Raw genomic sequence first — 14,393 nt, forward strand, 5'->3', positions numbered from 1 at the left:
GGTTGTCGTTCTGTTTTGGGACATACAGGACGGAGGATGACTCATAAATAAACATAGAAGCTGGTGGAGAACAAGGATAGGCTTGTTTTTACTGCTATATCACCTTTTTAGTTTTTTTTTCAGAACAAAGGCCAATAATTGGGCAGGAATTGTGTGCCCCTGACTTTGCTTTATCCTACTACTTTCTCAGTGAAGGGGGAAGGAAAGTGAGGCAGCTCATCCGCCACATGTTTCCCATCACAGGTTAAATATAAGAGAAGTAATACACGGCTCATTAACAGTCCATGCATACATAGCACTGAGAGCATGTGGAATTGCTTTTCCTGTCTTGCTCTTATACTACATTATTTGTGATATCAAAAATGTTATGCATGCTACTGGCCGCAAGGTGCTTTAACGCCTCGCCAGTAGTACTATGCACTATATAAATACAATTTGCAGTTGCATTCTTTTTACTGTTTATTGTAATATTTGTGTATGCTCTCTTTCTTTACCCATAACAAGATGCTTTGTGTTCCCAATGTATAGTGCTCAAGGTTTTATTGTTCCTTTATTAGAATTAAAGGAAAGAGTTATTGTGAAGCATTGGTAGCTTTTCTTAATTTACTTACATACTTTGAAGTATCCTTCACAGAAAACAAAATCAACTCAGTAACCTACCCACCTCCTTGTTTGAGCCTTTATTTTGTGGCGAGTGAGGTGAATAGTCTTACGCCAATCACTTATCTTCTGATTTTAAAGCACAAGTATGCCTTACCATATAGAAATGTAGAGTGCATGTGAATAACACCAACCTCTGACATGCAGATACAGGAAAGAAACATTTTCCTCTCCAATATCGGGTCCTTCACAGCTTCACATCCTTTCAATTAGTATAACAAGCGTTAAGGAGAACAGAGGGTGTCACTCGCCTCAGTGTAAGAGCCTCTGCACCATCACCTGTTCCACAGTTGCTTTCCTCATAGTGTGGACATCCAAGCAGTATTTCTTCATGAAAGTGTATCTTATTTTCAAATAGCTAGATTTATGTCTCCTCCCCTGAAATGCAGTTCTGTGGTTGCGCCCATTCCTCAGCTGGAATGCACAGACATTCTTCATGGCTCTCTCATGTTGCCTTTCTTCTGGAAAAAAGTGGTACACAAAGAGACCCTTCTGGTTGTGTCCTGTTCTGGTAAGAATAGTCCACTAGAAGATTGTCCAAAGGTTACAAAAATGCTGTTTTCCAAAATGCTTGGTTTGTGTTTAGTGACCGCTCCAAAGGCGAAGAAGGCTGTTCAAAGAATGTAGATAAGCTCACCACTTAGAATGGAAATTTCTGTTTTTTAAAAAAAATACAAATATTAAGTGAATCCTACAAACAACCTTGACTCTAAAGAATCTAGTACACAACTCTTTGTTGGAAAACACTTTTCATTTGTAGATTCATTTGACAGAAGCAGTTGCAATAATGCTTGGTTTTGCTCTATGTCTTGGTTTTAACGTGTGACCTGTTGCTTTAAACCTTCATAGGGACTATTATGGTAGCTCCTTTCTTTGGAATAGAACAAGGGCTCTGGATATGCCTGCCTGCGTCATCCTTCCAGAGTAGGGTGTCGGAATGCCTAGGCCATCTCTAGAACTCAACAAAAACACTACGGTGGGAGAGGACCTAGGGGAGATTTAAAGACCAAGCTCTGGATACAATCCCCAAAGAACCTATAAATAACAAAAGGTACCAGAGGGTCTCAAAAAAAGCGCCCAGAAGTATAAAGAAGTTACCCAAGGCACCCGCACCTCTAAATTGTTACTCCCCAGTCGGCCAGGACGCCGGCCTCGGAGTACCGACGGATAGAGCGGTGCTTCATCTTCCCCTGAGCCGCTGCCAGGTGGGGTGAGGCTTGTCTACCTTACAGATCAAGTGATCGACACAGACTGTAAGGGCACTCGGATTATTCAGGTGACTGCGAGCACTTGTTTTACATTTCCTTGTGTCACTCTTTTCACTTCACTTATTATTAGTTCACGTTGTGCAGTAGCTCTAGTTGTTTAGTTCTGGTCCTGATGAATGCAAGGACGTAATAGTCCCTATATTGCAGAAACATGTCGACCACCCTTACCTCAGGCAGTCTACATAATTAGACTGCTTAAGGTCGCACATATTTTTAATCTTGGTATTTTAGGCACACATAGAATAAATATTATCTTGTGCTTTCTTTAAACCAATTTTAATACACATTTTGTCTTGGTTTTCTTTCTCACTCACTTTTTCTTGCACTGCACACCCCAGTCCCATTTTCTTAGTCCACTCATTAACATCGAGTGGTAGACCACACTGTTAGTGTCCACACTTTCTGAGGGACCCCTTTCCACCGGGTTGACCTCTGATAGTGGCACTGATTTTCTCAGACGGGTGGTCCGGATAAAATCCCAAATGATGGAGGGCGGATCCGTATGGTGACTGATGGGTAATTTCCTCATCTCTAGAACTCTTCAGACCATTTACTGCTGCTTTTAGGAGGATTGCTCTGAAAAGAAATAGAAACCAGGGGAAAGGTAAACTGTGTTGTGTCTCATCTAAACGTATGAACTTAACCCCATCGCTGCTCATGACGAGCTCAGCTCGTCATGAGCCACGGTGCTCGTGTGCTCATGACGAGCTGAGCTCGTCATAACGGCTCCAGCGCTCGCACGCGGGGCTAATTCCTCGTCACGAGCACCGGGGCGCTATGCGCGCCCCCCCAGCACAGTGGGGGAATTACCCCCGCTGCGAAGGAGTTAATTCAGATTAGAACGGTTCAATAATTATTATAGATATAGGCTTTATTGACCGAGATGTATTATTGGGTTATTGATTTGCCCTCTTGTGTATATATATTACCTATTTTTCGAAAGCAGTTTCTTCATTATGTCGAAAACCTATTTGTGTCAGACTCTTGCCCTGTTCAAATGGGTGCAGTACACTGGCAATGAGAGTGAGGCACACATTTACTTTTTGCTTTTAGATATTAGAACACAACTTTTGATACACTTACAGGACTTCAATGAGATAATGACTTATTCTAAGATGGAGTTCCTGACTTTTAGAAGGCTCAGCCTGAGCAGAGCTGGGCCAAGTTTCCACTGTAATAAAAAAAAGCAGCAGGCAGAATGGCCAGAGACTCCTGGCACTAGATTGCAGAAAAAGGGTTGGTCTGTTAGCAGCCACCTGGCAGGGAAGGAGCACCAGAAAGTGGACTTTCCAAGCAGATTGTGTGAGACAAACAGGAGAGGGGTGGTCAGCTGATTGACTGATGATGCATCGAGGCCATAGGACCACCTCTCTCTTCCTGTCATCAGCCCTTCTTGAAATGCAAACATTCCTACCTCGGTGAGAGGTGAATTGCTCCAGCCTGCACAATGGTGAGGTAACATTACCTCCATCATGTCATCAATTAGTTGCTGCTGCCTCAGTCTTCACGTCATCAGCCTGCTTATATTATAGCCCAACCACCTGCTCACTTAAAATCATGAGCTGAGAAGGTGCCACTTAAAGGCTTCCCTATCAAAATGCTAAGCCCACTAACACAAAAACGTTTACATCTTTTGACCGTAACCCCTATATCTGCTCCCTCAACCTTTTCCTCGAAAATGACACTATCCTGCTAGATGGATGCAAAAAGAGAATGATGTAAAAATTAATAACTGTTATTTGGCACAGGCAAGGGATTAGGAGACGATACACACAGGTTGAAGAAACACCAGCTTTGTAATCCATCTTTCTACAGATGGCTCTTTCAAAGGTCTGTGTATATTAATTTGAAGAGAACAATGCTTTGCTAGAAGTCCTTGACTGTAGAATTTATGAGACCCATGCATTGCCAATAGTCCCTTTCTAGGTCTCGCTGAACCAACGCGCATGTGTTGTTCTGCGAGAGTTTTAGTAAGGGGCATTCAAAAATGCTCCCAAAGTCTGCAGGCGGATCGGGCACAGTGCATGTGCGCCGGGCACGCGCACCATTTGTCCGCCTACAGCCTTTAAGAGCATTTTCGCGGCCGCTTTGATGTTCTCATTGAGCCGCGTGACCACTCAGAACATCAAAGCGGCCGCGAAATGCTTACCATTTGCCACCCCCTCCCTTATCCCACTTCCTGCTTGTATTAAGATGTCTTTCTCACAGTGTCTCTCTCTCCATTCTGCTGATTTTACACCCAGATGTATTTAAAAATGCTCCCCTCATGTATTACCTCCCCGTCTAGTGCTGCAATTATACTGCTTGGGAGTATTCAGAAGACTCCCTTACTGCTCCTCAATCCATAATCAGCTGTATTTATACCCAGAGGTAATTAAATGCCATTGCTATATTTATATCCCTAAAGCAGACAAATGTCTCGTTCTCCCTCCTCTGCTGGTTTTATACCATTGAAGTATTTAAATGTCTCTTTCAAAACTCATCTCTTCCTCCTCAGTTGAATTCAACCTCTGAGGCACGTCCTTTTACGTGCTCTGTTTTACTCAGCCCCCTGCTTCAGCCATGTCCTGCGCCCTCACTCGTGTACCTGAAGGCACTGGAGTGATTTACATGAGCACCATGTACAATATACTGACACTTAGACACACTGCGCACTCACACACTGCACACTCACACACTGTGCCCTCACACTACTTTAGGCCACACACACTGCGCCCTCACACTACTTTAGGCCACACACACTGCGCCCTCACACTACTTTAGGCCAGACACACTGAGCCCACACACTACTTTAGGCCACACACACTGCGCCCCCACACTACTTCAGGCCACACACACACTGTGCCCTCACACTACTTTAGGCCAGACACACTGAGCCCACACACTACTTTAGGCCACACACACTGTGCCCTCACACTACTTCAGGCCACACACACTGTGCCCTCACACTACTTTAGGCCAGACACACTGAGCCCACACACTCCTTTAGGCCACACACACTGCACCCTCACACTACTTTAGGACACACACACTGTGCCTTCACACTACTTTAGGCCACACACACTGCACCCTCACACTCTGCACCCTCACACACGCTGCACCCTCACACACGCTGCACCCTCACACACTCTGCACCCTCACACACTCTGCACCCTCACACACTCTGCACCCTCACACACACTGCACCCTCACACACTCTGCACCCTCACACACAATTACACTCTACTGACCACTCAGTGCTACATAATTACACTACGCTCAAAACAATATATGCTCCAAATACCACTCATTGCCACATAATTACACGCCACATAATTACACTGCACTCCATGCAACATACACTCCAAATACCACTCATTGCCACATAATTACACGCCACATAATTACACTGCACTCCATGCAACATACACTCCAAATACCACTCATTGCCACATAATTACACGCCACATAATTACACTGCACTCCATGCAACATACACTCCAAATACAACTCAGTGCCACATAATTACACGCCACATAATTTCACTGCACTCAATGCAACATACACTCCAAATACCAGTCAGTGCCACATAATTACACTCTACTGAATGCAACACACACTCCACACAATACCACTCAGTGCCACATAATTATATGCTACATAATTACACTGCAACATACACTCCAAACAATACCACTCAGTGCCACATAATTACACGCCACATAATTACACTCTACTGAATACAACATACACTCCAGACAATACCACTCAGTTCCACATAATTATATGCTACATATTTACACTGCGCTCAACGCAACATACATTCCAAATACCACTCAGTGCCACATAATTACACGCCACATAATTACACTGCACTCAATGCGACATACACTCCAAATACCACTCAGTGCCACATAATTATATGTCACATAATTACACTGCACTCAATGCAACATGCACTCCAAATACCATTCAGTGCCACATAATTACACGCCATATAATTACACTGCACTCAATGCAACTTACACTCCAAATACCACTTAGTGCCACATAATTAAACACCACATAATTACACTGCACTCAAAGCAACATACACTCCAAATACCACTCAGTGCCACATAGTTACACACCACATAATTGCACTGCACTCAATGCAACATACACTCCAAATACCACTCAGTGCCACATAATTACACGCCACATAATTACACTACACTCCATGTAACATACACTCCAAATACCACTCAGTGCCAAGTAATTACACGCCACATAATTACACTGCACTCAATGCAACATACACTCCAAACAATACCACTCAGTGCCACATAATTACACGCCACATAATTACACTCTACTGAATACAACATATACTCCAGTCAATACCACTCAGTTCCACATAATTATATGCTACATATTTACACGGCGCTCAACACAACATACACTCCAACTACCACTCAGTGCCACATAATTACACGCCACATCACACTGCACTCAATTCAACATACACTCCAAATACCACTCAATGCCACATGAGTATATGCTACATATTTACACTGCGCTCTACGCAACATACACTCCGCTCAACGCAACATACACTCCAAATACCACTCAGTGCCACATAATTACACGCCACACAATTACACTGCACAAAATGCAACATACACTCCAAATACCACTCAGTGCCACATAATTACACGCCACATAATTACACTGCACTCCATGTAACATACACTCCAAATACCACTCAGTGCCAAGTAATTACACGCCACATAATTACACTGCACTCAATGCAACATACACTCCAAACAATACCACTCAGTGCCACATAATTACACGCCACATAATTACACTCTACTGAATACAACATATACTCCAGTCAATACCACTCAGTTCCACATAATTATATGCTACATATTCACACGGCGCTCAACACAACATACACTCCAACTACCACTCAGTGCCACATAATTACACGCCACATCACACTACACTCAATTCAACATACACTCCAAATACCACTCAATGCCACATGAGTATATGCTACATATTTACACTGCGCTCTACGCAACATACACTCCGCTCAACGCAACATACACTCCAAATACCACTCAGTGCCACTTAATTACACGCCACACAATTATACTGCACAAAATGCAACATACACTCCAAATACCACTCAGTGCCACATAGTTACACACCACATAATTGCACTGCACTCAATGCAACATACACTCCAAATACCACTCAGTGCCACATAATTACACGCCACATAATTACACTGCACTCCATGTAACATACACTCCAAACAATACCACTCAGTGCCACATAATTACACGCCACATAATTACACTCTACTGAATACAACATATACTCCAGTCAATACCACTCAGTTCCACATAATTATATGCTACATATTTACACGGCGCTCAACACAACATACACTCCAACTACCACTCAGTGCCACATAATTACACGCCACATCACACTGCACTCAATTCAACATACACTCCAAATACCACTCAATGCCACATGAGTATATGCCACATATTTACACTGCGCTCTACGCAACATACACTCCGCTCAACGCAACATACACTCCAAATACCACTCAGTGCCACATAATTACACGCCACACAATTACACTGCACAAAATGCAACATACACTCCAAATACCACTCAGTGCCACATAGTTACACGCCACATAATTACACTCTATCTATCGCATCACCACAGCATCACTCAGCACCACCACAGCATCACTCAGGGGCAACACAACATCACTATGCGCTACTACAGCATCACTGAACACCACAGCATCACTCGTCGCCACCACAACATCACTCAGCGCCACCAGAACATCACTCAGCGCCACCACAGCATCAATCTGTGCAACCATTCAACAACTGGTTCAAATATGTTCTCTCAATGTTTCAAGCTTTATTACAAATGCCACAAAGAGAAGTTAATATTTCACTTCTGTTCTTGGATTTTCGTCACAATAAAATACACTGAACATAATCTTCACAAAAGTTATTTGCAAAAGTTTAAGCTATTGCCATTATAAATTACAATAACTTTTATTTAAGTATTAATTATTAAAAAAATAAAAGCAATTGTTATTTGTAATATCAATACATCTAAGTCACGTAAATACAACACATATTGCATTACAAATGCTATAGGTGTCACATTTGCGAAAGTTAAAAGTATTGGCATTGTAAATGACAAAGCTAATAATTTCGCTATTTTCAAAACCAACACATGAATAAAAAAATTGTCATTTACAATACCAATAGCTCAAACTTTCCTAATGCGAGACCTATTGCATTGCAAATGCTTGTTGTGATTTGAAGTGGGCCATGCTTAACTGCAAATCTGAAGTGCTTTGGCAAGAGTCCTTTTCTAGACATTTGAACAAAATAGTTTGTTGCCAAACGTCATCGTCTCGAGAACAGAAGAATGGCAGACTTTGGTGGAATGCCTTCTCTAAAGATTTCAAGAGACTCATGCCTAACATCTGAAAAGACACATTTTTGTGGGACTTTTTTCTATAGGTTTGAGGAGACCAGTGTTCTGCTAAAAGTGCTTGGGTAGAGATTTGAACAGTGCTATTTTTTTTTGCAAGAGGTGCTTGCCTGAAGATTAGAAGAAATACTAGTCTATGATTTAAATAGGTTGATTCTAGATGTTGTTGCCTGTGTCTCGATAAGATGATTTTTCCTCAGACATTGGTGAGATTTATATTTTGTTAGGATTGCCTTCTGTTTTAGTGTCTGTTAGGGGCCACATCACACAAATATGCTAACACCGTACTAGAACTTTTGACATGTGTCGAAGAGTGACCCTTAGTTCAGTGCATTCTCATTGCCAGCACTAAGGGCTAGATGTAGGTAACTCTAATTTACCGACTCATAAATACCGTATTTTACCGATTCGGTATTTATGAATCGGTAAATTAGAAGGAGGGAGATGTAGGTAAATTATATTTTGAATTACCGAATCGGTAACATTCAGTATTTACCGAATCTGTAAATACCGATTCGGTATTGCCCATTGATTCCTATGGGCCTTGAAGCCCGTAGGAATCAATGGGCAATACCGAATCGGTATTTACCGATTCGGTAAATACCAAATCCTGCAAGGGTGCAGGGGGTGTCACTTTGACACCCTCTAGCACCCCAAGTACAGGCATGTGTGCCATGTGGCACACATACATGCCCTAAGGGCATGTCTGTGTGTCACATTGCACAGATGTGCATGCACACCTGAATTCGGTATTTTAGCACCCAATAGGATTGGGTGGTAAAATACCGACTCTTAAGGGCCTGTGGCACTCTTAGGAGTGTCAGCTACATATGGATTTACCGAATCGGTAAATATACCGATTCGGTATTTTACCGATTCTGTAAATTTACCGATTCGGTAAATTTACAGAATCGGTAAAATATAGGCCCCCTACATCAGAAAACCCTAATACCGGTCGGTAACGGCCGAATTCGGCCGTTACCGACCGGTATTAGGGCTCCTACATCTGGCCCTAAGTTAGGAGGATTTAAGAAATCATGTGGAGATTCCATCTCTACAAAACATAAAATCTGTCAGTTTGGTGTTTATTAGCAAATTTAATTTTTTAAGCCTGGAGAATGAGGAGAAATGTTGGGGCATGTGTTTCTTGTCTTTGGTAGTTTTCTTTTTATTATTCATGATTATCTGGTCTTGATAAAACAGTAGTATGCCCATTTATGTTACTCCTGCTGGAATTTGGGAGCTAATTGGATTGGTTTTTTTTTGCAGAGTTTTATATAGCGCAAACTTGACCCGAATCGGGTATCAGAGCGCTTTACATAGCACCAGTTACGTTACATGAAGACATACATTCATTTTGGTTAGGCACGGGGAGATTAAGTGATTTGCCCAGAGTCACAGGATGTTCAGCGTCATTGCCGAGACTCGAACCCAGTTTCCCAGATTCGAGGCCGACCGCCCTAGCCATTAGGCCAACACCTCTTGGAGGTCCTCGGTCAAGCTGATGTAAACTGTTGATACGCTGTATTGTAATGGAAATCAGGGAGCAAATATCCTACAATAGTGGTCCTAAAATATGTGACAAACTCCCTCATAGTGCAACAATAGACTGTCCTAGGGAGAGCGAGGCTCTGGTAAAATGGTGGCAGACAGAGGCTGCCACAGAAACTTCACAATTGTCTCTTAAAACTCATTATATTTTCCAATGTAGATATACGTTTAAAGGAATACATAAACATCACCCTAATTACCTTCTGGATTCCTGATTCAGATAAAGGACACCCCTACGCCGGTTGTGCAATAGACAACTAATCACCCAATGTATAAAATAATGCCCACCCCTACACTTAGAACTCTATACTAATCTCCCAAGGGAAACACAATTTACCTTCACTTTAATCTACACAACCTACTCTACTAATCTCACACAAACACCAGCAAACATCAGACTTGTTTGATATTTTTCTTATTTCCACAACAAAGGGCACCAAGGTACGGAATACATTGAGTGCCATGAAAATAGCTATTAACCCTATATAAATGAGAACAACATAACAAATTGTAAATATGTTAATATGAGGAGGTAATAGTTAACAGTAAATACCATGTTTGTCTGCGTTTCTTGAACTATGTGTACCCTGTGACCCTTCAAATCGTTTAGACATTCCAATGACTATATTTTTTGTAAATCAACAGACACTTGGTTGTTAGTTTTCCTTTCATTCTGCAACTCTTTCCCCTTCTCTGCGATCTCACTTGAATGTTTAACTTGCTTGCCACGTTTTGCACTACAGATGGTTGAAGATTTCTCTGGAACTTCGGCTTTTATTCACATCTCATTCAAATCTTTTAGCTTGTTCACAGTATTTGACGTATTTGAAAGAGACTGTAGTTATAGATTCCTTACCTTTAGAATTACCCCCCCCCCCCCCGGCATCAGACTGAATCTGGAGATTTTTTCTTTAGCAGTACTCCTGCGCATCAGTAGTTGGCGTCAGTCGCCTCCGCGTTCGTCGTGGTCGCCGGAATGAGGTTGCATTGTCTACTTAGATGCTACCCCTGCGCGCTGACGTCAGTTCTTTGTTTTTCCGTGCCAGCCTAGCGCAGATCCGGAGAGAGCATGCCCCTTAGTCGCTTTTTGACTAACCTTTTTCGACATTTTGTTGACTCCTTTTTTTAGTTTTCGACATCCGGTGCATGTGTGATGTCCCTTCACCGCACTGGATTCAAGCTTTGTGACAAGCTGATGTCCGTCACGGATCCGCACCTCGTTTGCCTCTGGTGCCTGGTGCGCGACCACGACCCAAAGTCGTTCTCCAACTATCGGGCCATGAACCTTGTAGTCTTTGTGGGAGCAGTCCCGAAAGCTTCTGGAGGCCCGGCAGTCGTGTTGCTGAAGTGGAAATGTTGAGGTTTGTAGTGTGATGAGATGATGGAGATCTATTTATGTATTTTATAGCGGTGCCTACCAGCGTATATATGAAAGAATTGCAATTTGGAGCACTGATCTTTCATGGTCAGACAAGCTTATAGGACCACTTCATAAGTGCAGTGCAGTACGGTATAGTGTAACTGATACAGATGTTAGGTGTTCAAACTGAAAGAATTATGGAAATTTCCTTTTTTTTTTTCTATATGCCTTTGTGACTGCTGTACTCCATGTCAGGAACTTTGAAGACCTCTTTTGTGAACTAGAGTATTTGAATGCTCCTCATAGAAAAGTGTATACAACATATATGAGCATAAAATAAAGTATATTTCCTTTTGTTTTGGGTGCTGTATTAATTAAACAGGGTCTGCATATTTCATAACCTACTTTTACAAGGTCTACATATGCTTATTTTCGATGTAGGTGGGAACAGCGTGAGCTGACTAACAGGAGGGTGTACTACGTGGACCACAATACAAAGACCACAACATGGGAAAGGCCTCTTCCTCCAGGGTAAGCTATGTTGCAATTCTGCTGAGACAACTGTTGGAGGAACTAGTTTTAATCAAGTGTGTCAATCAATTGTGATACATCATTGCTTCAAATTCTAATACCTGAATGAAACTGATTTTGGTGACAAAAAATATGCACAATTGGAGGTGGTCTGTAGTTTTACTGTAGCGCGCAAATCGTTGGATAACCTGGCATCACCTAGACTCTTGTTTCTCATCTTTTCTCCTGTTTAGAACTTTTCATTCTTTGACACTCTAGGGCCTTAGGCGCACTAAAACCACTTTAAGCAGCTACACTAAATTGTGGGTTTGGGTATATTATCAAATACAGCTGGATTTCTTACCGTTGACCGTTCCTGTCTATGAGTATGCCCTAGTTTTATGGTTGATGTATGGGTCATCTTACTGATAGTGGGTTCTCCATATTGGGTGTGGTGATGGCCATTCCTGAGATCTGCATGAATTTTAATATTCTGATCATCAGTGTTATCTTTATTCCTGTCAGTGTATTCCAACAATTTATTATTTTATTATTTATTTATTTAACGATTTGTAGAGCGCCTGGTGACCCGGAGGCATCCCCGCGCTATAAGAACTTGCGTTGGCCAAAAGTGGAAGAATGGTCCTATTTGGGAAAGAGAAGGGTTTTTAGCTGTTTGCGGAAGCGTAAGTAGCAGGGTTCCAGCCGCAGACAGCGAGGCAGCGAGTTCCAGCCTGAGGATGCTTTTACTGAAAAGCGTCGACCTCCAGTGCGAACCCTCCTGAATTTGGGGACATTAGCCAGACGCTCATTGTCCGAGCGCAGGGATCTCGGTGCTTTATACGGGGTGACCATGTCTCTCAGGATGGAAGGGCCTTGACCGTTGAGGAGTTTGTGGGCGGTGCACATTGCCTTAAACTTTATCCTCTCTCGCACTGGAAGCCAGTGGAGAGCCTTGAGCGCTGGTCTGGCAGAGGCTCTAGAGGGAAGACTCATCAGCATCCGGGCAGCCGCATTTTGGGTACGTTGTAGCTTGGCCAGGGTAGTTTCGGGGGCTCCTAAATAGACGGCGTTACTGTAGTCCAATCGTGCAAGGATCAGACCTTGAACCAGGAGTTTCCTAGATGGAGGAGGAAGCAGCGGAAGGATCTTGCGGACTGATCGCATTAGTCCGAAGCAAGTTCCCGCTGTTTTGGTTGCCTGGGTTTTCATGGACAGATCTGGTTCGAGCCAGACCCCCAGACTCTTGATTTCCATCTTCGGGGCGGGCACCTCACCCAAAGCATCGGGCCAGACAGATGGTGGAATTGCTGACCATTTCTTGCCCATCAGCATGACTTCGGTTTTAGACCCGTTGAGTTTGAGTGAGGACTCGCACATCCAGAGGTGGATTTCCTGGAGGCAGTTCAACAGATTGTCTGGGCAGTGGTCGAGATGTGAGAGCGAGACGACCAGTTGCGTGTCGTCCGCATAGCTCACAATCTTGATGCTGAAGGGGGCAACTATGTCCTCTAAAGGGGCCATATAGGCGTTAAACAAGGTGGGGCTTAGTGAGGACCCCTGGGGCACCCCGCTAGTCAGAGGCAGGGAATCAGAGCGGGAGTTGCCATCCCAGACCTGGAACGAACGGCCCAACAGAAATGACTCTATCCAGGCCAACGCGGTGCCCCCGAGTCCCGCCCTGGCCAGCCGGTGGAGCAAGACACGGTGGTTCACCGTGTCAAAGGCTGCACTAAGGTCCAGGAGGATCACTGCCACTAACCCCCCTGAGTCTAAAATGCACCTTGCCTCCTCGATGACTGCGAGGAGGGCAGTGTCCGTGCCGTGGCCAGGACGGAACCCAGTTTGGGACCGACGCAGTAGGTTGTTGGATTCCAGGAACTGGGACAGCTGGACATTGACCAGTTTTTCAGCCATTTTGCTGATGCCCGGGAGGAGCGAGATCGGCCTGTAGTTTTGCCAGATCGGTGGGGTCCAGTTGGGGTTTTTTAAGAAGGGCTTTAACTACCGCCCCCTTCCAGCTAGGAGGGATGGAGCCTTGGGACAGCGAGGTGTTGATCAGCTACATGATAGGGGACACGATCGCAGGGGCAACTGCTTTCAGGAATCTCATGGTAGCAGGGTCACAAGGGGAGCCGCTTTTCATCTTGGCCAGAGTCTTTCCCACCTCGTCCAGAGAAACCGCCCTAAAAGCGGACAGCTGTGGGTGAGAGGTGTCTCCTGGGCGGGTGTCAGGCGCATCGTTGTCCCTGTAGTTTAGCTGGCTGGGCTGCGGTGGAGAGGCTAGGATGTGGGAGATTTGGGAGTCGAAGTAGTTTGCAAGTTCATTGCTCCTGCCCGGAAGGGACCTGTTGGGTGAGGGGGGTTGTGGTATTTTCAGGAGCTCTTTGGCAATGAGCTAGGACTCTCTCGCCGAGTTGGTGGCATTTTTTATCCTCTCGTTGTAGTAAGAAGCTTTAGTAAGTTTCAGGGTAGATTTATAAGCTCTCACCGACCTTCGGTAGGCGTCCTTACTAGAATGGAGCCAGTCCTTTCTCCAC

The 14,393-nt window shown here is 43.9% G+C and overlaps 1 protein-coding gene across 2 annotated transcripts in view; it reads left to right on the forward strand.

Annotated features, from left to right (window-relative positions):
* Positions 1 to 14,393, forward strand: part of WWP2 (WW domain containing E3 ubiquitin protein ligase 2) — a 523,918-nt gene that overhangs the window by 380,285 nt on the left and 129,240 nt on the right. For both annotated transcript variants that reach the window (XM_078669521.1, XM_078669522.1), the window contains exon 7: positions 11,785 to 11,874. In XM_078669521.1, the coding sequence (XP_078525647.1) occupies positions 11,785 to 11,874 (90 nt within the window). The remainder of the gene's footprint in view (positions 1 to 11,784; positions 11,875 to 14,393) is intronic.

Source organism: Lissotriton helveticus, chromosome 12 (assembly GCF_964261635.1).
Source record: "Lissotriton helveticus chromosome 12, aLisHel1.1, whole genome shotgun sequence".
Taxonomy (NCBI): Eukaryota; Metazoa; Chordata; class Amphibia; order Caudata; family Salamandridae; genus Lissotriton; species Lissotriton helveticus.